At 40.9% G+C, this 25,311-nt stretch overlaps 2 protein-coding genes across 7 annotated transcripts in view; one reads left to right on the plus strand and one right to left on the minus strand.

Moving 5' to 3' along the window:
* Positions 1–263: 263 nt before the first annotated feature.
* On the minus strand, positions 264–15,966 carry RABL3 (RAB, member of RAS oncogene family like 3). Of its 6 annotated transcripts, none has more exons than XR_001404015.2 (11): positions 15,834–15,966; positions 15,558–15,649; positions 13,846–13,975; positions 10,897–11,011; positions 9,632–9,782; positions 8,911–8,982; positions 8,034–8,072; positions 4,945–5,444; positions 3,362–3,456; positions 2,834–2,892; positions 264–1,604 (listed from the first exon to the last, which is right to left on the minus strand). XR_001404015.2 is itself a non-coding variant. In XM_014888889.2 (8 exons), exons 1-8 carry the CDS (start codon positions 15,877–15,879, stop codon positions 5,379–5,381), a joined length of 711 nt encoding a protein of 236 aa, XP_014744375.1. In that variant the 5' UTR covers positions 15,880–15,966; the 3' UTR covers positions 4,638–5,378. The 6 variants fall into 6 exon arrangements, 1 of the variants encoding a protein (XP_014744375.1); XR_015801233.1 differs by having other exon boundaries at positions 4,802–5,444; XR_015801232.1 differs by having other exon boundaries at positions 2,834–3,456; positions 4,802–5,444.
* A 123-nt stretch (positions 15,967–16,089) lies between these two features.
* Positions 16,090–25,311, plus strand: part of GTF2E1 (general transcription factor IIE subunit 1) — a 49,202-nt gene continuing 39,980 nt past the window's right edge. The window contains exons 1-2 of the mRNA XM_014888885.2: positions 16,090–16,229; positions 23,980–24,457. Of these exons, the coding sequence (XP_014744371.1) occupies positions 24,010–24,457 (448 nt within the window). The 5' untranslated portion in view covers positions 16,090–16,229; positions 23,980–24,009. The remainder of the gene's footprint in view (positions 16,230–23,979; positions 24,458–25,311) is intronic.

Raw genomic sequence — 25,311 nt, forward strand, 5'->3', positions numbered from 1 at the left:
AGTAAAGTTTTTTAGAATAATACGTCTTTTAGATAGCTATACAATGGTATGTGAAGGTTTGGAAAGCAGCTGGCTTTCTTATTTATTTTTAGTTAAGTAATAATAAAGCAAAAATAGCATTAAACAGCTTACAACTAATAACAGTCATAATATGGAACTGTTACTTATTCCTTAGTGCTATTTATAAAAGATAAAGCAGCAGAAATTATTTTTATAACAAAATGTTGTGTCTTGTAATTTAAATGAGCAAATTTTGACAAAAATTTATTTAGGCTTAATGTCATTTATTTGTATAGTAAAAGAATTGTATCTTCTAATTTAAACAAGTATATTTCAGCAAAACTTAAAATTAATTTTACTGAAACTTCACTTAAATGTAACAGAAAATATACTTAAAAAAACTTTAAGTTGACATTCCTGGAACGAAACAGAAATTATTTTTTGCAGAAATTAACTTATTATGATTCTATCATTACAAAATGGCTACTGAAAATTTGTCATACAACACAGTTACACTGTTAACAACAGTTAAACATTAAGGTAAACAGCATGTTGGTAACTGAAATAAGAAGGTAAATTTAAACAGTTTTGGTCAGTACATAGTGTCAGTTAGTATTCTGATGTCCTATAGCTTCAGCATGTTGTGCAGGTCCTACAACCCTGCTGGCTGGCGTTAGGGGGGAGGCCGCACCCCCCACAGCAGCAGCAGTCACAGCCGCAGCTCCTGGCAGGCACCATGCTCTGTCACTATTTGTTGGTTCTTTTTTTCAAGGTTGACAGGCTTAGGGTCAAAGGGGTACCCTTTGTCTTCCTCGCTGTTCTCTCGGCAGTAGCCAGCAGCAAAAGTTCCAAGAGATCGTTAGGGTCCCCCCTCCCTTTTACTTGTAAGCGGAGGGGCCATGGGCTGTACTGAGAGAGTAGCAGTCTCTTCCATTAAATCTTCCATCTCGTCAGGTTTTAAAGAACTTTGAGCCTTTGCCGTGGAGGGGGGACATGGAATATCTCCTTTATCATTAGCATGAGATTTTTCTTGGGCTTTTAGAACTTCAAAGACAACCCTCCAAGAGGGAAGCATGTCTGCAACCGCTTTGTCTCCCTTGGTTATGGCATTCCAAAGTTTTACTCCCACTTTGTTTCATAAATTTGTTGCAAAGATTGTGGACTGGGAAACCTCTGGCAGTTTACGTGATGACCATTTTAATAGAATCTTTAAATGATTTGAAGGCAAAGGTTTGCCGTGCTGTTCTAATAGCTTTTTGCCTAAGTTCAAAAATACCTCTTTCCTGTCTGGACATTGTCTGTCCCATGTTTCCCTGTAGCAAATTAGAATTCAGGGGAACCAGCCCCTGTAGCTCACCTCCTTCCAGAGGGGTTAATTGTTGCCTGTCACTGGCCAGCATCTCCTGCTTCTCCTGAGCGGCGTCTCCCTCCTGCTTCTCCAAGCAGAGCCTTGTTCTCCCTCTCCTGCGAGTAGAGTCCCATCCCTCCTGCTTCTCTGAGCAGAGTCTTGTCCTGTGGGGACTCTGCCGTTCGGCAGTTGCAGTCCTCACACGGAGCACCATTTGACAGTGGTGGTAATGAAGAGACAGGGTTTTTATGACGTGCTTGCAAGAAGCCATAAAGCCGTTTATTGAGACACAAAGCAGAGTTTATATATCATTTTAGTTATTGCTAAAAATAGCACACCAATAATATTCATGTAATTAGGCTATATTGCTTAATTGTAACTAAGTAACATTGCTTAATCAATGCTTCTCTTTAAGCTAACTAGGTACGTACAGTACTTTGCGTGATTCTCTACAAAACTGCATACTAAGCCCTTCATACCAGGCACTTTATCTCTTAAATTCCTTCTTTAAAATCTCACTTACTCTTGCTAAGGCTTGCAGCCTACTATGGCTACCACATCCCTGTTGGTTGTGACAAGCTGAACAGTGCTGCAGTTCTGCTCTCTACCTGTATTCCCACACACAAAAATAATACTTTTGACTACATGTCACAGGCTTTCACTAGGTGGGAGAGCTTTGCCATTGATACTTCAAATTAAAGATTGGAACTGGTTTTATTTTTCTTCCCCTCTTCCACCTCATAACTATGTGATGTTTTTTCTCAAAATCCCTGTCTGAGAACCTAACAGAGTGCTGCAGCAAAGCACACTCTAAGGAAAGCTCTACCTCTGCACACTTCCTGGTAACGTGCCAGCCAGTGACAGGTTCATCAATAATGATAATGGCTTTTTATGGAAGCAAACTAGTGCACTAAGCCACATACTTGCTCAAATCTACAAAGGAATCAAAGTAACCAGCATCCTTGTAAGGAAAGTGAGACAGAAACATGATTTCTAACAAGAGGAGCTGATGAACAAAAGAAATATAAGGATTAAGCTCTCTTTGCTGAAAAGCAGAAGCAGTTTTCAATCAGTGAAAACTGTCACCTTGTTATCCACTGAGAACCCAAACCCTGACTTCACCATAGCTAACTGATACTGACTGTAAGCTATGACACAGAAGCTCATCTCTCATTTGTGACAAACGGAGCATATTGCAGCTACCTCTGCAAATATAATCAATAATGAAAATTTGTATTAAGGTTGCACCCAAAAACCCATTACTGGATAGGTTTCACACGTTTAAAAAGCCAGTGGCATCCTTGCTAAATTTTCGATGTTAAGGATACCTTCATATTCATTCTGACTATCCTTCCAGTTATCAAAGCGGTCATAGATCAACCAGAAGGCTCTGCCAAGCCCCTTCAGAACTGGGAAGGCTCATGGTTTATTTGCTCTACATTTCACCTGCTTATGCATGGGAGGTCCAACACATCTCACATGTACCTGCACGAGCCACCTTCACTGACACCTCTGGAACACACCACCTGGGCACATATTTCTGCCTGGGAAATAACACAGAGACACTGAGTAGCTTGAATTTAAAGGGATTGAGCAACAATGTTTTGATGTGAAATGTGCGTGCATGTAATAGTAACCAGAGATAGACAGAATCAGAGATGAAGAAAAACAGAGAATTGAATTTCAGTGGTACAGCAAGAGAGGCAATGCACGGTAGAGAGAACAGAGAGGAAAATGGGAAAAAAGGGGAAACCAGAGAGCAGAGCTGGAAGCACAAAGAGAAGTCTTTGTGACTTCTTGTGATGCAGAGGGTCAGACAGATGGGGCAAATGGGGAGAGAAAGAGAGATAGTAATTGTGAGAAAGGGAGCTGGAGGAACGGAGAATGAGGTACAGGCAGACAGAGGCAAGACAGACAGAAGGGTCACAGGGCATGGAAGGGATATGTGTGTGCAGAGAAAAGAAAGGTAAAACACATAAAACAAGTGTGACACAGAAAAGTTGTCTGGTGAACCTTTTTTGGGCAGCTGAAGCACGTAAGGTGGAAAAGCAATGTAACTAACTCCAGCTGCTCACATACTCCGGGTTCTGACAAGAAGCTGGAACTTCCTGCAAAAAGAAATGGAACATCATCAACGTGCACAACTCCATTACACATCACCTTGTCTTAAGAAGGAAAAAAATATACCTAATTGTGGTTACCTGCTGAAATCTAAACAAACCAGATACTTATTCTGGGCTAGAGGCCTACTTTAAAACATGCAGCCAGGTGAGCTGCAGCCAGAGGTTTGGCCACTCTAAAGATGCCACAGCGTGAAGGAGGAAATAGCACTACAGCTTGCTTGTTCTGCTCTGAAGTTCCTTAGGAACCTGAAGGAGCCCAGATCTGTTTACCCTAAGACTGCACCTGACTTTAAGAAAACAATTCCAGCTTTCATTGTCAAAGGATCAGAGACAGACATTGGTGCTGTCACGAGCTGCACAGGTCAGACATGCGTTTACTTAATTATGAATATATTCGTACTTTGTTTTTTCTGCTTGTAAACTAATTGTAAACTAACAATGTATTTCACACAAACATTTAAAAACTTACTGCACTATGTTTACAACTGTTCCCAGACCTTTCTGGAAATGACCTAAAAAAGCAAAGTATCTGTATTTTTAATCAGTTTCACTGGTGAACCCAGCTGTCATTTTTGTGCCTGATTAGTGGCAGTAGGCAGGTTTCCATTTATTTCCAAGCAGCTGCCAGAAGAGCTGCAGGCAGAGTTAATCCAGAGACTGCAGAACTCTGCTCCCTGTCAACTTCACACCAGCATTTTACTTTCTTCTATCCTCATTTATTATTAATCTCTATTTATATCTAGCTCCAGCTCTTAGTTAGCCTTTGCCAGAGGCTTAAGCATTAGAGGTGCCTGTGAGGAAGGAGTGGAAAGAAGGAACTGCCATAAATCAGTGGCTTTTACCACTCCATGGAATTCCAGCAAGGTGAGAAACCATGCAAAGCTTGGGCTATTTAGGAAAACAAGACCCTGTACAGGAGATCAGACCAGATCAAGTCTCGTTTATCATTAGTGCTAACTATGTAAAGGAAACATCTATATCACAGAACTCTCCTCCTAATCATGCTCAGTTCCTACTTTTTACACAGCCTTAAATCCCTTCTAAATTTCTATCCATTCTAATTCAGAGGATGTTCTTATATTTCATGTTTTCTGAATCCACTAAGTCCTCAGGCTCAGTAAGACCATGTCACATTTGTTCCAAATAAGCACTCTATAAAAACATACTTTTTCCATCAGTTTTCAATGAATTGCCTTTTAATTTAATATAAAAAACAAGATCACAATCAATTATGAAAAGATAAACAGGAGAGACTGATTTCCTTTGCCCTCTTCAAAGTAAACAATTTTAATTTAAGCAGCAGAACTTACACCAGTTGCTTTCTACTTACGATTTTCTTTTTACAGCTTCAAATCTTTTTCATATCTTGCCTGTTGCTTTTATCCCTTTTGAATAGGGATGAACAATGTGCTCTAGGTGAAACAACACTCCATTTAATGAAGGCATTCTATTATTTTCCAGACCGCTCCTTACCCATTGTTATGCTTTGCTCACATTACTGTACATGAGAGGCCCACTCAGTCATCTTTCCTTTAGAAGTAAATGAATGCAAATCATTGCAAAGACTGTCCATAAGTTTTCCAAATGGAGACAAGGATGTCATACATATGTGCTGTGTATGATGAAGTTTCCCACAGCAGCGTGAGAGGCATTCAACTTACTGCACACTTTCCCCAGATGTTCCCATAGATCTAGACAGTCTGCAATCCTAAGAAGTACTCTAGGCTCCAGATTAGGTTTTTGGAAAACCTTTCCCAAGTCTTTTCCAACAACAGAACCTTCAGCAGGCTAGCCAGCTGTAATATCATTTTAGTCTGCTTGACAGAAGCATTACTGTCTTTGAGCACCCAGTTGGAATGGGAATGTCATTAGGAACTCAGAGAAGTTGTCTTCCACTTGTTCAGTGCTCAGTCATAATGAAGGCTCTTCAGCACTCCTCCTCCAAACCTCTTCCTTTCAGAGAAGCCAGGAATCTAGAGCCAGGGAAGACAAGTTGTCATATCAGAATCAGCAAGAGCTCCCTCTAGCCCACACTGTTACCAAGGCAACTGCAACATCTTCCACACTATCTCCAGAATCAGGGCCACAGTGCTTCAGCTGACTGCTAGAGGAGCACCACTAATTAAACACTGCACAACTTCACTATGGCTCACCTGTTCTGCGGGGCTCCTTAAGACTTTTTGGCAAGGGAAATTGAAAGCCTCAATCCTAACCCAGTTAATGACAGATTTCAAAGCCTATATTTCCCCCCAGATTCAAGTGCATACAAGAATTTCTCCTCCATTCATTTTTAAAACTATAAAACAATATAAACCATGTCATATCAAAGAGCTGTTGAGGCTTTATGCTTTCAAAGCTGGGCAGCAGCAGTGCACTGGCAGTTGAAAGTACAGTTTTATCAATGGCTGAAAGCTTAAAGAAAACCATCAGGATAGAAACAGTTGCAACAATACAAAGGATTAGCACTCCTGCTTTTGCAGCCCATCTGCAGACACTGCTTACACAGTGACAGTGTTTACGAAGAAAATCAACTTGAAACATCAGAAGCTTCTCTGGCTTTAACAGTACTTAAGACAGACTTTCAATCCAATGCATCTGTGAATTCCCAAAAGAAAGTGATATGCTGCTTTGTAATACTGCATGTCTGCCCTACTGGCATCATAAAACTATTAGATTACAGGCCAGAGTAACTTTTACCTTACTTGCTACACACAAGCAGAAACAGTAGACTCACTAGACACACTCTCCCAAAACAATTCCACACTTTCATAGGAAATACAGTCTATTAAAATGGAGGGAGTCAACCAAGTCCTACAAATCATGCCAGAAGAACATAGATTTGTATGGATGTTATGGGACAAAAACATAATCTACAATTCACAGCAGATTGCTTAGGTTACACACTTCACCAGTAAACAGAAAGCTAAAGAGGTTTCCCAAAACAGAAGTACCCTAAAACCTCCAAAAATTAAATTTACTTGGGGTTTTCAGGCCCAAAACTCAAACAGATATGTAAGGTATTCACTAAGGTACTGGTTTATTCATCTCTAAGGATAAAGTCGGGCAGATTTTGTGCAAAGGTTCACCTCATGAAAACTGCTTTGGGAATTTGAAGAGGAAAAATGCAAAAATTATAACTAAAAAGTACCTGAACACCATATGTAAAAAGTTATCTGCTTTAGCACTTTTTACATCAAAGTCACTAATTAAGAGTAACAATTATTTATCATATATCTGATTGAAGTTGTAGCTATGAACAATTTGAAACTTATTCTTTTCATCCTGAAGAAGTTTATAACAGAAATACCTCAAAACATGAATTATCGTAGCAACCTACTGTAGAAAACCCACAAATTGGTAAGAGTTACATTAAGTAGATAACTTCAAATGATAACATTAAGAGGTTGTATTGAAGTCTCCATTTCCAATTTGGATTTTACTTCTTTAAACATGGCTGTTTGACATTAAAGATTTGTTTTAAGCTGTTTGCCATTAAAGAGTTGTTTTAAGCTTTTGAGCTCCTATCAGGGAAGTAGATAGTCATCAGCAGGCTGCAATCTTTGGCACAGCCAAAAAGAATGCATAGTTAATCTCTGGCTAGCCAATAAATAGGATCAAATAATAACAATAAAAATCTTACATTATGCATCAAAGACAACCAGCATACAAGCAAGTTTCTGCATTAAGATGTTATTTCTATGAAAGGGAAATTTCCTTTCATTAGACTGTGGGGAGGGGTAAAGGGGAAAGAAAAAAAAGCATTATGCAGAACTGAAAGAGGCAAAAGCATATTTATTTTTAAAAGGCACTACAGAAGTGCTCAAAGAAAGGAAGCATTTTGTAATCTGTAAATTCAATTCCCTCGCCCAGCTCTCCCCAAGCGGCTTTCACAGCTACCTCTAACAATGTACAGGTGTGACTCTACTTCAGTGATGCTTTTCATGGTAATTTACGGCACCTTTACATATGGTAAATGCAACTTCACTACTCCCTGCATGGTAGATGGGGAGGTGAGAGGCACAAAAGCTGAAGTGGCCTGCCCAAACCAGAATTCATTTTGCTAGTACTTCCCCAGCTGGCTGAAAATAGTTAATTCAGTCCTTCAGGAATTAATTACAAGCTGACATCATATGCAATTTTCCTTGTGGCTCTACTGAGCCTCTGGAAACTACCTGTATTAAACATAAAATCTAGTTCCAGCTGTGCAAAAAAATGCCTTTTCGTTGACCTTCAGGACAGCATCTATGGCCTAAATCTGCAACCAAGCACCCTGAAGCTGACAGAGCTGAAAGAAATCATACTTGCCCATTTTACATCATTCTTCCAACTTCTACTATGTTAGCATACTTAAGTATTTCACTGCCAATCACTTACTTCAGGTGACAGAAGTCAACCATTCTTCTGTCTAGCCTTAACAGCTATGCTCCCACAGATACAAGAATTCAATTACCAGCAGAGATTGTCATTTAGGTTGCATGAAGCTTGTGTTTTAAAGAGACCTGTGCCAGCAGTTCACATTACACAGAGAGAAATGAAACAAAAAAGGAGGAAAAGTGACAAACCTGATTGCCATCTCTTAAAAAGTATCTCTTCTCTATAACCTGGGAACAACAGAGAACAATCTTAGCTTGCACAGCACATGCATAATCGTGGATTGCAACCAACACTTCACACGTGAGCAATGAAACTCATGGCTAACTGGGACAAGGTCTGACCCCACATCTCTGCTCTAGGCTTACTGCTTTAGTGCAATGCTCTAGCATATACAGCAGTTACATGGCCATCTACAGCCATTCTTAGACAAGCTGTCTAAGCTAATTATCCTTAACTTCAACACACTTAATTTAGTTAGTCGTACTGGGTAATGGAGGTGATGGTTTGTGTATCTCCTGCTTCAGAGTCAGTTACTCCCATTTCCTCTCTGCAGGGATAGTGGTTCCTACTACTGCACAGCAGCCCCACTATGCTATCTTTGCCCAGGGGGTGCTTAAAACAGAGCATTCCTTCTCTCATTTGCATAGTGGACCTTAATGGTCTTATTTCCAGGAAGGGGGAGTAATACTCCTAATTAATTTCTTAATTCCTAAAGGTTGCTTTAACTAGGATCAACAGAGCTAACCAATCTTGGATCTCCCCACACTACTACCTCAGAATACTGCAATCCCTCTGACCTGACAACTTCAAAAGCATAAGCAGAGTGTCTTTGCATATTTGTGAGTTCTTTTTCACTGCTCCATGCAGATCAGGAACTAAATCTTCAAGCAGATCAGCTATCTCCCGTAGGGTTCCAAAAGCAGATCAATCTTTGGTCTCCTCACAGCTGGCTTGAACCAACTCAGAGAGTGGAATGTGAAAGAAACAGCTTAAACTGTTGTTCATGGTCAAATCCCAGACAGCATTTGATGCACAGGATAATGAAACATCATTTCATTGACTTACCTTATCAAAAAACCTGCTTAGTTTGACAGCATTGGATGAACCTGCAGCCAGGTAACGAGGATTGGTACAGTCCTAAAACACCCAAAAGACAACAACAAAACAAGCACAAGTAAATCACTGCAAAGAAGCCAAACACAAAGAAATGAACATAACTCTTTCCCCCGACACACACCATCAGCGAGGGAAAACAATGAGTCTACTGATTTCTGTTCCACAGTCACTTCAGAGAAAAGACCAACTCCTCTGTGAATCAACTGCAAAATTCCAAGCAACCTCCATATGCTCCTTCCTTCCACCACCAGCTATACAGTCAGGCAGTGATTTCTATAGGTTACACCTGAGACTCGGAGCTTGTATACAAGCACTCACACAGCACATATGTATTTTTATACCCATAGGTCTGTATAAAGCCATCTTCATGTTTCAAAGACATTCAAAGACAGTCTGTGTCAGAGCTATGAACAAGAAAAAGAAATTGTTTTAACTCCCAGCCAACAATTCTAAGCTTAAGTGACCTTATCTAATACCCCTTACATCTCCCTATAGTGAAACAAAGATATCTGTTTCATCAAGCAAGAGGCACAGCCAACTGAAATGTGAATGACTGGCACTACTGGAAAAATCTTCAAAAGCCAAATTTTTATTACAACAACTTTACTTACTAAAAATAGGAGTCACTCATATATAAAAGAAATACAACAGTGATGACAAGGATACTAACCAAATTTATCTCTTCGGCATTGAAATCCTCAGCCAAGAATGCTGTTCTGGTCAAAACTTCATTCCTCTTAGTTTCTGGGATCTGATCCAGTTTAGTTCCTATTACCAGCAGTGGGATCTGGTTATCACCAAACTGTTCACGGTCATAGTCACTGTTGAGGGAAACAAATACAGTCCTGAATGAGGCAGTGGCCATGTAAGTAGGCACAAGTACACCATCACCTCCCCTGTGCCTCTCAAAAAACAGTTATTTATTTATTAATGGTCCATTTATCAAACTTAAAATGTGCAGTATCTTTAAATTGAGGAAGGGCTTCTGCATCTAAGTCACTACATAGGAATCCAAGCTTCAATCATTCTCCTTAGCTGGGATAATCACTTGTCTGTCATTTTTACCTAAACCAAGCTTTCTAGCAAGCAATTTTACAACCAACAGCAACAACTTGAGCAAGGAATTGCTAGCGGCTGAACATCTGTCCTTGACAGTGAACTTTCGAAAATTAAAACAATTGTGAAGAACCTGTCTGTGGAGACACTGGAGAATTTTGCAATTTATACAAGGCAAATCCTCTTTCCCATCTCCTACATTTCTACAGAAAGATCTGTGTACCAGAACAGACAAATAAACAATTGATATTCTTCCCACAAAAACTACTCGTCATTACTGCCTTCCTGCTCATGTGTGAGGTTTAGCAACAATTTTAAAATCTCCTTGACTTAGATGGATGACAGGAGAACAGAGGTACAGGAGAAAATCCTTGACAAGGTGTTGGAGAGCTAATTATGAACATGCTGTTTAAGCAGAGTTTTCTAAGCTGTTTTAGCCACACTCCTAAAATAATTCCCCCATTACCCAAACCAAAAATCTTCCTCAGTCTTGGTGCAAGGAGGGAATGCCTCTTTGCCCAGACACATCATCCCATGACACTTCCTGTACAACGCCATCTCTCAGGACAGAGAGAGGAATCTTGAGGTAACAGGGACTGGACCTACTCTCAGACAAATAAAGAATGCAGTAAACATCTTTTCCCTTAAAGCAAGGTCTCTGCTACCCAGTTTGGGAATGCGCTGTCAGAATCGCCTGACTGGCAGTATAAAAGAAAAAGAACAATCAACTTTCTTTGATATTCCCCATTTCTTTCTTTCTTCCAAGTCTAACCATATCTACTTTCCTGTGGAGACCAAGTAGCTTTAGAGATGAACAAAGACTTCTACAACTGCTTGGAATTACAGTGTCTGAGCTCTGCATGGATGTTTTTCACTTACCCATTTGTCACGAGAACTCCTGTTGGAGCAACATCTCTGTTGAGTGCTTCCAAAGACCAGCGATACAAATTCTGGGATGATTTCTTGTTGGTCAAGTCATGCACTAAAATTATCCCTAGAGTGAAAGACAAGACAGCAAGATGCCATTTAAAGATACATATTCTCTTCCTTATCTTACCAAAATGACACCCGCAGGTTCCCAGATATCTGAGAATGAAGTAAGGGATGTACAACCAGTTCAGTTACAGTGAATAAGTAAGGCTGAAAATATCAGGATGCAACAGGTTTTTTAAAGCTGCTTATCAAGAATTGGCTAAGAGCTAAGAGAAAAATCACATGAAAGCAGGAAACAAACAGCCACCTCAGGATTCAATATCTGCAAAAGCCTCGCAGACATTCACTGATTCTGTCTACTTCTCATGATACTGAAATTCTATATTACTGCAGCAGAAAATTTATCTGTTCTCCGCTAAACAGAATTATTTTTTGTCACACCATCTATAAAGTCTAAAGGCTTTTTCTTTGTTTCAAAAGAGTTCAGAGAGAACTACTGCTTTCCTGCATTTTCAAGAATTAATGCTATATATTTGGGGAGGTATCCAAAGGGGAAACAGACACTGATAAGATTTCATAGTCCACTAAATGGCTGGTAGAAGCACGAATTAATAAGACTTATTGTACTTAAGATTGTTTCTAGAATTTTTCATTACCATGAGCCTTCAAGATGTAAATTCTGAGACAGAGTCAAGCTTCCTAGATGTGGTATTAACAGACAACCACCTCTTCCTAACTCAATTACCAATTCCTGCTAGCAAATTTCTTCTACTTATTCACACCTTCTGCAATATGTGGAATTCCCACTTCCTCAAGATTTCAAACTACCATCAATTCAAGGACAAAATGGAATGGTACCCCTTATCTGCATCAGGATTAATTCTCAAAACACTTCACAGCCTACAGGTGGAAAAAACTTCCTAATTTAGTCTTTCACCTTAACTCCCAGAAGCGCCACCCACTGCACACACTATGAACAAAGCACACTTCCACAAACATTTTCCACTACCCCACCTGACTGTGCACAGACTCTCTCCCAGGAGAGCTCCCAGCATATCATAGCTATAGCCCTATTTCAAAGCATTTATCTCAGTAACAGTCTAAAAAGGCAACTCTGCTGTGTGTCCACCCCCACTGTAGAGAGAAAATGCCTGATACAACATAACTTGGCCTATAGCAACAGATCCAGAGGCACTGCTGCACAACCTGTGAGAAAAACTCTCCACCACCACACATTCTCCCTCAGTTATATCTTTGATTGGTCAGTTCCCTTATCTGCTTCACCTAAAGCCCTCACAGTTAGTGGCACCAGCAGAAAAAGAGTCAACATCCAAAAAGAGAAGGCAGGACCAATGACTACTCAAAGAAATGCTCCTCCCACAAAAAGGTCTGCAAGCCAAAGCCTTACCGCCCAGTCACTGTCCTCAGCTATCGCAGTCCCCACATCAGGTGGAGAGTCAGCAAAGAAGATCTGTGGATAATCCAAAACCAAACTGTACCTAGCCTTGTCAACAACCTGGCAGCCTGCACAGCTGCTGCTACAACCAAACACTGACTGGTTTTCAGATCACTGCAAGCCCAGAAAACAGAAGCAGTCAGGCAGAAGGAATGCATTCATCTTCTCTTCTTAAATCAGGTCAAGCAGAGGCAATTTGTGAGACAAGCTCTAATGGAGAAATTAATCTAATGAAAGAAACATGACCCAAGGTTAACTACCAAAGTCAACAGTCTTCATATGCGAGCTGTCTAATTAGTATCTTTTGGGCAGTGGAGATAAATAACTCTATTTTCATGTCGTCAACTATAATTCAGATGCACAAGTCCAAGATTTCATTTCCTAATGGGCTGTTCTAAGGTATTTCCAAGTCTGACCCACACTCCCTGGCACACTGTAGATATGGTATCAAAAAGAAACAAATTTTTTTCCATATACCAAAGAGGCTTGCTTTGAGGGCACAACTCAAGTCTTACATACAGAAATCTAGTTAACAGTATAAGCAAGAGGTACCTAACACAGTTTTCCCCCTGAGAAAGGAAGAAGAAATAACTAGTTAATCAAAGACCAAAAATGTTTATTGTATAGTTTAACATGTTATTGAGAGGCCTTCAAATGAGTGGGAATAAGCAAAGAGAATCAAACAGAACACGTGAGCCAGATTTTCAGAAGCACATAGTCTGATACACATCTATTTTTAGTGAACTGTCCTGGGATGACAAAAAGTAACAATTGAAATACTGAATTATTATGTTTATAATCTTTTATTTGCTCTTGTTAGAGACACAGATGAACTATCAAAGCCTTTAAGACAATATCTCAACAGAAGGCACAAAATATTTCTTTCTACATATGCAGCAAGTTGCAAGATTCAACTTTTAAAAATAAGTTGGTAAGCTAAATGAGCAGAGGCAAGATGGTTACCAGCATATGACAATTTTATGGGAGACAGTTCAAATTTGCCAGGGTAGGATGTGACTATCAAAGTTCATAAAAATTGAAATAATCATTTATCTGCTGTAGGTTTTACAACTGAACAGACAAGAAACTATAAATAATTAAAAAAATCTTTAAAATATATAACTCATATTTCTGTAGTATATCAGACCTGGAAAGGTGAAGGCAACCATTGCACCTTCAAAACCTCCCTGCTGTGCCAGCCACACAACACTGAAGGGAAAGGCTGATAGAGCTCATCTGCACAAGTTTGCCTGAAATATCTGCCATTCACAACCGAATCCATAAAATTCTGCCTACGAACAGTATCAGGTTTTCTTGTATAAATTAGAAAGGAGAACAATGTAGCCCTCAGCCAGGCTGCCTGGAAGTCTGCCCCAGAACCAAGGGACAGCTCCTAACAGAAACAGTAGTAAAACCATGTTTACATCAAGCAAACTTACCATTCAGCAAATTATAGAACACTGCACGTGTGCTTTTCACACTAGTGGCACTGCCGACGGAACCTCCAACATCCCACAGCTCAATGTAATAGGTCTTCTCTTCTGGAGTTCCTTCTTTGTAGTCATGGATCTGATGAAAAATTTACATCATAAATAACGACAACACCATGTCACAGAAGTTAATCCACATGACACTTACACTTTCAGCTGGAAGGATTATTGGACTTGGATAGAAATGTGGAAGTTCTTATGCTGACACTATTTCAAACCTTTCAAGTGGAAGAGAGATGGAATAAGTCAAGCAGTAGCCATTGGACACCACAGAGATGGAAATCACCATCTCGCGTGAGCCTGGTGAGCAAACAGGGAGCATCCTTTCCATCTCAGTATTAACAAACCCAACATCTCATGACGTGCTCAGACACAGCGTTTTACTAAAACAAATGGAAAAATTAAGGTCTTGACTTCTTAGTTGTTAAAACCCACATGGCAGCACTGCAAGAATATTAACATAGGTGACAGACCTGGATTCCAACTGACCACATCTTTTTCCTACCCAAATTCTGACATCTCAACTGAATTAATCAACAACTTCTGCCCCTAGATCTGCTGAGTAGTTTTGCTCCACAATCAAACACGACTGCCATATTCCTCTCCTCAGATTTTGGAAATACATTCCTAACCTAGGGCAATGCATTTCAAGGAGAATGCAGCAAAGAGTGATGAAGGAAAAAAGCATTTATCAATGTCTCATGCGGGCTGTAGGCTGGGCCAAAGAATTGCTGGGTGAACATCCTCATTCTTCCCAAAGCAGGTCCTGCACCAAGTAGTTGGGAGGAGAAGCAACCCCATGGTCACAGTTGTCACCAAAATCCAGGAAATAAACTCTCTTACCCAGTTAGGTTAGAAAATCAGCACTAATTTATTCAGCACTGAAGTACATGAGTAGTACTTCACCAAACGTGTACATCAGTCACCAAAGCTTACAAGTATTTATACATTTTGGCAGACAAAGGAATTAGTGCTCACTGACTTACAAGTTATGCAGTTCTCTTAATTAATTATTATTCAATCTTCTATTGGTTATTGATTTCTCACTTCTCATGCTAACTAGCCCACATTTTCAGCCTTTTATTATCTCTTTCCCAGACAGGGAGAGTCTTATCTTTGTTACCTTCTTCGTCAGCTCTGCTTTCTGTAACATGTCTTTGTGGTAAATTCTGCATTCCTGGTGTCCAGGTCTCAACAATAAATTTCTCCTGTTAATTTCCTCACCCAGGTCTAAGAGCACTGAAGCATGTCAGGCCCTAAATTTTAATTTGTTTTCCTAACACGTTAATATCACCCATAGCTTTCCTGTGTTCCCACAATCTAAACGAGCAAACTGTTTTTCCCCCAATGTGTTTGGCTGACGACTTGGCTTTTCCTTGCCTGTTTCTCAAGGATATGGCCACCCTGTGACCTGTAACACGCCAGTGGCCACTGCAGCAGGGAGTGGAGCTGCGAGTCACAAATGTCTCGTCAGATTGTGACAACCTTGGAAAGTTAAAACTTGCTTGCACAAGTGCTTGCCTCACATTTGACGCTACTTGCGTCAGAAGATTAAGCCCTCAGCAAAACACATGGTCAAAGTACACCTCTTTCTGGGGCGTTAAGTAATTAAAAAGTTAAGGCCCTTCCCTTGCCATAAAGATGCTGTGCACGTCACCTACTCGCACATCCACGGAACAGCCCACTGTCCAGGACGGGTTTCCAAGCACCTGGTTGTGGCACAAGAGGTGAACGAGCGACGACTTTCCGACACCTGCAAGTGCACAGAGAGAGAACAACTCCTGGGAGGCGGTGCCAGGGTTGCAGGTGACGAGGCCGGGAGCAGCACCGAGTGAACGTGGACGGTCCCGGCCCCTAAGCGGGTAATGGGGAAGGAGGCGAGGAGCAGATCCCCAAGGAGAGGCCCCAGGACACATGGCCTGGGGACACAGACTCACCAGAGTCGCCCAGCACCAGCACCTTCACCCGGTCCAGAGCCGCCATCTTCACCCCGCCTAGCAACAACGCCCAACCAGCGGGGCACTCGCCAATGGCGGCGCGCGCTCTTGTTATTTCTCTCAGCCTATTGGGCTGTCTGGTCGAGGGGGCCAGCGCAGTTCTCACTTCTGATTGGTCTATCCTGCGCGAGGGCGGGAAGGCGCCTTCCCGCAGGAACAGGCGATTGGCTTGCTTCCCTGTCGCTCGTCTCTCCGGCGGCGCTCGGGGAGGGAGAGGGCGGTGCGGAGCAGGCGCCGGCGGTGCCGTTGACGGCAGAGGTGCGCGTGGCGGTGACGCAAGTGGCGGAGCCGCTGGAAGCACCGCCTGGAGCCGGGAAGAGCTGGAAGCGGCGCCAGGTCAGTGCCGGCCCCAGGGAACGCGGTGGTGCCTGCGGCCTGCGGAGGCCCCGGCCCGGCGCTTGGGTGCTGCAGAGCGGTCCGCGGGGCCCATGCTCCACACCCGTTGTGCCAATCTGGGCCCCTTTCTTGTCTTGACTCCTTCCCACCGTTTGCCCTTCCTCCTGCGGTGCTTGTTGAGGCTTATTCTTTGTTTTGTTTTGCCTTTTTTTTTTTAAAGAGGTTCTGCTGACCTCCTCTACCTTCTCTCCTCCTGCAGAAACACACAGTTCGATGTTTAAACCTCAGCATATTAAAGTGGGTTGGGAATGGGAGGCTGTGTAGACGGCATAGGGATTTTCCCCGCTGACTGCCGTTAAAGCTTAGTCTGCTATTATAGTTCGGGAGATCTGTGTAATTTGTAATTTGAAGGGAGATGCAGGGTTATGGGCATCTGAGGAGTAGCTAACTAGCAAAGCGAGCCCATTCCTTTTTGCCAGGTTTGGGCCAACCAGCCAGTGGTGTAACCGTTCAGTTTTCCAGGTCAGCAAGGTGAGGTTTGTGGGGCTTTTTTTGTTTGTTTAGTACTATTTTTTTTTTTGTGTGTGTGTATTATGTTTCTTCTGGTCTCAGGAGCGTCCTGGTTCCCTGAGAAGCAGGCAAATATCACATCTTACAGTGCCACCGAGCTGTTGTTAAATGGGTCCAGCTGACAGGCTTGTGCCATTCCAAGCGGCTCAGAATGAACAAAGAAGATCAGCATTCTGAAAAGGGAGTTCAGCCGTGCACGGCTAAGGTGCATTTTCATAAAATCTAGGTAGTTTAATATTTTTCATCCACAAACGGTGGAGTTTTTTTTTCATCTTTTCTAGTGCAGTGGCATCCTCTCTTACCTGCTGGTTCTGTTGCTCGTCACAGCTCACCACCAGCTCATTAAAACATATGTTGAAAAACATATCAAATTGGGGGAAAAAAAGTATTTTTCTACCTCTAATCGATCAGTTTGGTGCACAGGATGGTGTTGTGAGGGCAGAGCCATGTGCCTGGGAGAGGAGCACATGCCTTCTTGGCAGGAATGAGGCTTGATGGGACTTGGCATTCCTGCCTTCCACTTCCTGTGACATACAGCTCACCTTCTCAGGGGATGCTTTAGGGGATTTTTCTAAACAAGAAACTATGTTAATTAGAGCTAATCTGGTGTCTTGTTACTTAGTTTCTTTGTTTCTTTACTGCTTATACCCATGGTATATCCTCGGTTGTGCTCTGGTGCACTAAAACTATGCTTAACCAAATCATTCCGTAATTTTTTGTTGTCTTTCTGGAATTTTCAAAAGGTAATATTGCTCACATGATCATGATGAAAAGTGTGGTGTTCCAGGTTCTAGTGAATCCATAATGTGAAAAGCAATTACTGCTTTTTTTCTGTCAGAAACGTAGAAAGGAATGCTGGGGTTAGGCCCACTGTGCTTTGGTGTAATCATGACTTCCTAGGCTTGATACGTAAGAGAAATGGTCTTACTTTCTTCCTTTTAAACAAACCCTCAAAACCTTACAACTACTTTATGTAAGTGCCAATGCTTACACGTCTCCAAAATAACATGTATTCTCCTGGTAGGCTCAGATCAGAGTGTAAATTGTAAGAGGTTCTGGTCTCCATAATTAAAATTTTTCAGTGGCCTCACATAACAAATAGGTCAGTTTTCCCACCATGTGGGAAAGCTCCCCATCCTTAGCCATGCATTCTTTTCTTTGTTTTGTGTTGGCTCTAGTCTGGTAACATAAGTTATTAAATTCTTGAACTTCTCCCCTTTGCCCTCTCTGAAATGTCCCACTTTTTTATTTTGGCATGTTAGTTTTTCACTTTTTATCAACTTGATTCACATTTCTATATGAATAGTGAGTTGCCAGAATAAGGACAGAGGGATGGGGCTTGTGGCTAAAGGCAAGGAAGGAAAATAAGGGCTTTCTTATGGGAGGGAAGGTGTCATTTGACTTAAACTGCATCAGAAAATTTCATCCATTTGTATATGTGCACACATGTGGTCCTTTAATTTCCTGACACTTTGCTATTGTTTATGTTGGGTTAAGATTATAGAAGTGACTGAGAATTACATCCTGAGCCTGCATTGTTCAGTTTCTGCCTGTGTGGTCAAACCTTGTGACCTTATTACATCTGTCCTCCTGTGTTTTCCACTTGTGAAATTAGGGGAAAATACCGTCATTTCAGCCAGGCCCCTCAGCCTTTCTGTGTGCACCTGCAGTACAATTTCTCCTCCTGAGTGAGGAAAACCTTTTGGTACCTGTAGCCTCGTAGTTTCAGTTTATGGAAAGCCAACAAGAAGATGGGAATTCAGTGAAAGTGGATTGTTCTTTTCTGCCGCCATACTTGAAGGCAGGTCTTGCAATGAAAATACACTATTGATCATCAAGATGTAGTGCAGGAGGAAGGCTGAACAGCAGTGTTCGTCAACTCTTCAGGGAATGAAACTCACTAAGCTCTTGATAAAATGTCAGAAGACTTTATTTTGCAACGGGTGTGAGGATAAAGGCCGTTCTGGGCTTACTACAGAGAATGCAAGTGAAAACAAGACTTGAAAGTGGAAGATTCTGTACCCCTTTTCTGGAAAGGATGAGTAGTATCTGAGGTTGTGTTGTACAGACATTGAAAATCTTGATGGCATATTTTCCCACTGTAGTTCTGAAATTTATGCCTTTCTGTCCTGTACTCAGGAAGATTCAGGGTTGTTTCTCTTAGCTTAACCTCATCTTCTGAAAAGCAGAATTTTAAATCTGGTTAGTGAGAGAATACAGAACTGAAATCTGTTGTTTGCAAGTGACAGCTGGAGCAGGAAATGGCCACACACTGGCTCCAGGAAGCCTATTGTACCTGCCTCATTTACAGGTGAGGGGATTCTCTTAGTATAACCTGGTTTTGATTTCACCTGAAGAAACTATGTCAGTGGTGTAAACAAGTAACTTTTTTTTCCCCCTTTCTTAAAAATCTTGTGTCAGAAGCTTGCAGAAACGTTTTCCAAGCAAAACAGTAAAAGCTGATTTCAAAGATTTGGTGGAAAAGAGCACTAACTAAATAAATATGGGGAAAAATAGGAAGGTCTGTGCAAATGTTAACAGTGTGTCTGACAGCCTAGTTTCACAGCCAAACCTGCAACTCCAGGTATTCCTCCAAAAGAGATCCGGGGTGTTACAAAAGCTTTGTATATCCATATGAGTCTGAAATGCAATCTGCTTCCTTTTTTAAGATCCTGCTTTTAAAGATCCTCTGTCAAATATTGAATTTTCTGGGTAAAATTAATATAAGTCTCAAAAGTTACATGTTGAAACAGGATAATCTACATTTGCAGTGTTGGATAAAAATTCATATTAATTGACTGGCTGAGGTAGGTTTTCATATTTTCTAGTACTATTTTCATCTACATTGTGGCTCCTAGGTTATCACCCTTCTAGTATTTTTTGTCTCAGTTTTAGCCAGGAAAAGCAGGGAGAAAATCAGATCTAACTTTATTAGCGCAATTCCTGTTGGAGTTCATTGAAATGGGAAATTTTTGAAATTGTTGTATGTGGAGAAGAGTTCAGTTGCTTTGATGTTGCATCAGAAAAGTCCTGAAAGTGGAGGTGTTTGCTCAGTTCAGTTTCTGGCTTCTGTGTGGTCTTTGATCCCATCATACCAAAGGGGTTTTTTTTGTTCTCCCCCTGACATCCTTTCTGGCATCTCTGGTTATGCTGAAGGCCTCATACATTTTACTCAACCTTAGATACAGTCTTTCAGAAGGTAGCCTGATTTTCTTCACTCAGCAGATCTGATTGTGTTGTGTAACTATAAGACTCTTTTTCCAGTGTTGCCTTTTATAGACACATCAGTATTAATTCTTTCAATTATAATAATTTTAAAAACCTAACAGATGTGTATTTAGGTTTGCTCTCCTACTGTGTTAACACAGACAGGTCTACTTTCCTCCTGTACCCTTAGTACTGAATTGTATTAATGTATTTACCCAGAACAATTCACCACCAACTGTCTTTTTTAATAAAATCCGTGTTTAAATTTGGATATTCTTCTTTTGGCTGTTTCTGAATATGATGCTGTCCAGTGTGCCTTATTATTGATGCTGTAGGTGCTTACTGGCATAGCTGAGTATCTTGGCCATTGTATTTTTTTCCCCTGGAAATGTTCCTTGATGTTCATAAATTCTTAAGGTCAGTTCAGACATTATTATGCAATAGATGCACATCTATTAGAACCTTGTTAAAAGGTGTTACCATATTTCTTTGCACATGGAATTAATTCAGGTTTGACTTACTGCTTCGGGGAAGGTGAAATAATTTCTAAAGGATGCAGTGGTAAAGTCGCCTGGGTTTGAATTTTGTGAGCTGAATCAGTGTCTTTTTTGCCTGGTGAAAGATGGTAAGAATTTGCAGTTCAGAGGTTTCAAAACCTTGGGTTCTTCATGGACCAGACATCAGCTTGGCCTGGTGAGATCTGGCAGTGGTATACACTTGGTTTTTTTTGTTTGTTTGTTTGTTTTTTTCCAAAGATTCCACTGGTCAGTTGTTTGTTTTATCCAAAGACTGTCTTCTTCAGGATTTAGAACTTATAGTGTGTTAATCTACTTTTTGAAGTGGAGGATAACAGGAAAGAATGGTTTCTGGTGTTTTCAGAATGCTTGTATTTCCGTATGTCCCCACCTGGAAGAAAACAGTATCACAGTCAAGATGCCCTCTGTTACCTGAGGACAGATTTGGACATCACTCCAAATCTCCAGCAGAGTAGAAGAAATTGTATTAAAACTCCTAGTCCCGCTAGATGAAAAAGAGTATTTTCTAGTGATTGACACTAAGAAATATTATTAAATCTGACTGTTGCTGAAAAGTCTTAGAGCTGGTTTTATTTATTGGTCCCTTGTAGGTCTCTGTTTAAGCTGTTTGAGTGCATTATTCTGGAAGTTGCAATTTAAACCTGTTTGGGAAGTGTCTGTGGCAATCTGCAGCTGTCTTATCAATGCAGAGAAAGTGCTTTCCATCAGCTCTCAGATCAGGTGTCCAGAGTGAGATGTGCTTATTTAAAAGCATTTTTCTCCTTTTTTCTTTTCTTATTTCAACTGATGTCTGAAAGTCACTGAGCCCCTGCAAGTTGCATCACTAAGTTTTTCTGCAATGAAGTTTCAGGGAAGGTGGATTGTTGAAGAGAGAAGGTTGTCTGCTATTCATATCAGCACTTAACAAGCTTTTGACTTTAAGAATTTGACTTTTTAACTCTCCTGAGGTGCCAGGTTTTATTTAAAATTGATCTCTACGTTTATTCTTTACTTTGCTTTAACTCTGAATAAGATTTGATCAATTTTAATAAATCAAGGATTCCCTCCAGCTTCTGCATTGGCATTGTTTCATAGTGTCAGTATGCTGCTGACAGATACAGTCAAAACCAAGATTTATCTTCAAGCCACTGAAAGACTGAAAAAATACCCACAGAATGACGTTGATCTTTAAAGACAATATCCTGTGACAGTATTTAGATTTGATCTGATTTAGAGATTCCAAAATACTGCATGACTAACTCTTGATGGGGCATCATTTATTGCTAACACTTTTATCTTCAATGCAAAGCTCTTTGAAGCTCTCCTTTGTGTGAGATAAATCACTGTGTCCCTGGCATGCAAGAGAAAGCTGGATGACTCTAGAAGTACTTGTTTAATGGTTAATTCGTGGTGTGATAGATGTGTTTTAATTGAATTTCCTTAAAGGGAAGTTGTAGCTGGACATCCAGGCATTGTTTGCTGTGAGCTATTCTCAGCCTGCACATCAGCAGTCAACAAATGTTGTTCAGTTAATTTCAATTTGAGCACTGTGAATGCCATTTGGCCGTAAGTTAGAGGAAAAGAAAAGCTCACTCAATCAGGGAGGTGTTTTAAAAGAAAAACACGAAGCTGGTGATTTTCTTATCCAACAGGCAGAAAAGACAGGATGATTTTAATTTACTTACTGTGAAGCTTCACATTCCACAGCCTAATTGCTTTGCAGTTGTACTGGCCATAACCCTTGAGAGGAACATCCCTCCTCAGTGGCAGTAGTGGGTAGGGGTGGAAGAGGAGTAAAGGTTCAGTGGATAATGCTACGCTTTTTTGAAAGGGCGCTGTTTCTCATAAGAAGAAAAAAAATCCAAGCAGGCTACTCTGATAAATGATCACAGATTTCTAAGAAGTCTTAGCTGATGGGAGTGAGTCAGTAGCTGCTTGGTTACATACAGAGTTGGTGATCTCAGAGGGAAGGCTTAGTGTGGAGAGTGGACAAAAGTTGTGTAAAAGGTGTTTGTGAAAAGGCCTATCACAGGTTTTATGATAATGATGAAAAAAATAGGATACTCATCGAGATCCTTTCTTCTCCTGTCACTTTTTGCTTTGATAGGCTTGAATACTGCAGAGATGTATGTAGAGTGTGTGAAACATCTAATGGAACTGAAAACTGAGATTCACAGAGTTTGGCAATTTATTATATTAGTTAACAAGTAAAAGTTGCATTGAAATGATGAAAAAACCCATAAATTAGAGTAGGAGAGGTTTTCTTCAGGGAAAGGAACCTTTTGCTTAAGAAATGGTTACTCATGTCCTACAGTAGCATAGAAAATTGTTACAGAAAAAAGATAATTCGGAGTCTTATTTTATGTTAACTTGACAGTGCAACCTTCTGAATGGGTATTTCAAAAGCATCTCGAATACTTTATTCTTCCCTTGAATCACTGCTGTTGTCTGTGAGCTAAATCTGGCAGGGCTGAAAATGAGAGGAATTCCTTGTATGTGATCTTATATACATTGCCATGTATGTCACAGGAGCTTTTAACAGTCATGACCATTTGTGCCGTTTGATGTTATGGTGAAGAAAAGTGAAGTGAAAGTAGAGTACTTAGAAAGTATTGTCTTATCACAGACAGCCTGGTAAGTGATGGTATGTAACTCACAGTATACTTCATGGACTACTTTCTTCTTTTTTAAACACATCATCACTTCATGTTCAGTATGTCTTGATTTTTGCTTCATTTATTACGCTATATTATTCATGGGCTTTTAAGGCCTGAGAGTAGGACTTTAAATGAAGGTTCCATCCTTTGTAATGACCTGTTTGCTCGTATAAGAACAAGGCTGAAATAGTTTGTGATGTATGAGTTGGTTTGCTAATGGTTTTCATGCTGCAGATAGTTGACTGAGGTTTATTTATGAGCAAGGATCTGTTCTCATGGTGCAGGTCGGAGCTTTTGCTTGAATGCATACCAGCCTGTACAGCGAGCTGTCCTCATAATGCATCTCTGCCCAGGGATGGCTGAGGTGTTAGACCAGACAGGGCTGCTTACACTGGCGTCAAGTGATGTCAGCCGAGGCCCTCAGACTTCACTCTTGGGCTGTCTTAGGACCTTTCTTGCTGTAGCCATTTTATTCTTTTTCCAATTTACAGGTCTCAGCTATCCCAAAGCTGTCTTCTGGAGCTCAGCTTCATGACAGCTTTCTTACTATAGCTGGGTTGACTGTGACTGAATACAAATGAAATCTGCTGTATGTTTTGGTACTGATTTCTTGTGTGCTTTTAAGAAAGTTTTACATCATTTTGCTTTGAATGAGCATTATTGACACCTAAGGAGACAGTACAAGGCTTAGGAAGGGGAAATGGAAAACACCCCATCCTTTTCTTACCTTTAGGTAAGATAAATAAGAACTTTGGAAGTTAGAAGACTAGCTAAGATTCATCTGCCTTTTTTTCGTTGCAGTATACATGAAGCTCACGATCTGGATCTGCTATGACTGACCCAGACGTCCTCACTGAGGTCCCAGCAGCTCTCAAACGCCTTGCCAAATATGTGGTGCGTGGCTTTTATGGCACTGAGCATGCTTTGGCTCTGGACATTCTCATTAGGAACCCTTGCGTGAAGGAGGAGGACATGCTGGAGCTCCTGAAGTTCGACAGGAAGCAGCTGAGGGCTGTCCTTAACACCCTTAAGGGTGACAAGTTCATCAAATGCAGGATGAGGGTTGAGACAGCCCCTGACGGCAAAACCACACGCCATAACTATTACTTCATCAACTACCGCTTGCTTGTCAATGTGGTCAAGTACAAGCTGGACCACATGCGCCGCAGGATCGAGACTGATGAGAGAGACTCCACCAATCGTGCCTCTTTTAAATGCCCCATCTGCTTCAGCACTTTCACAGATTTGGAGGCCAACCAGCTGTTTGACCCCAGAACAGGTAAGGGTACAGTTAACAGAGTGCTCTTGCTGTCTCCTGTGACTGAGTGCTGGACTTTAGGGAGGCAGAGCCTTAGGAAAATTCTTTTTGAGCTTGGCCAGAGCTAGAGGGCACTCTGTGTCTGCAGGTGGTAAATGTTTGAGCGGATTATGAAAATAGTGTATACAGACAAATAGGAATCTTGGCGAAATGCTTTGAGTGACAAGCAGGAGAGAAATTGAAATCTTACTGAAGTCACAGTCAAGGATGAATAAGGCAATCTGTCCTTGTTGGAAGCTGATGGCTTTTCAGTATAACCTAGTCTTGTTAGTAAACAGTTAGACTTCCAGGTAGTTTGCAGAGAGGGCATATGTTGAGTTGATTTTAGCTGGCCATACAAGAAGTGAGTTGTTGCTGTTTAATATTCTAATAGCCTAGTGCATTATACTGCACAACCTTGTTTCCCAGTGCACGGCAGTCTCATGAAAGTTAAAAGAAATTAATTACGGACTTGCCTGTGTTCGGGAGTAAACAAGATTCTTATTCATGTATAAGTCTCAGAGGAAGTGCATATCTGTCTCATGCATATGAAATGAGAGTCTTTCTTCGGTGTCGTCTACTTTGTGCTTCTGTGCCAGGGAATAAAAGGAAGAATACCTGCACCTGATGAGACTTTTGCTAGTCTAATCTGGGATTATTCTGAGGGGAAGGCAGGGAGGTTAGGTGTTAATTTACTTTTTATTTTTTTCCTTTTTAATTCTCTGTCCTGATTTTACTTTTTCAGAAAAGTAAGAGGACAAAAGTCAGGAGACCTCTTGGATACATTGAAGTATGATGTTCTGTGTCAGTTAACATGATGAGAAACTATAAATTTG

The sequence above is a fragment of the Sturnus vulgaris genome, chromosome 2, assembly GCF_052056855.1.
Source record: "Sturnus vulgaris isolate bStuVul1 chromosome 2, bStuVul1.hap1, whole genome shotgun sequence".
Taxonomy (NCBI): Eukaryota; Metazoa; Chordata; class Aves; order Passeriformes; family Sturnidae; genus Sturnus; species Sturnus vulgaris.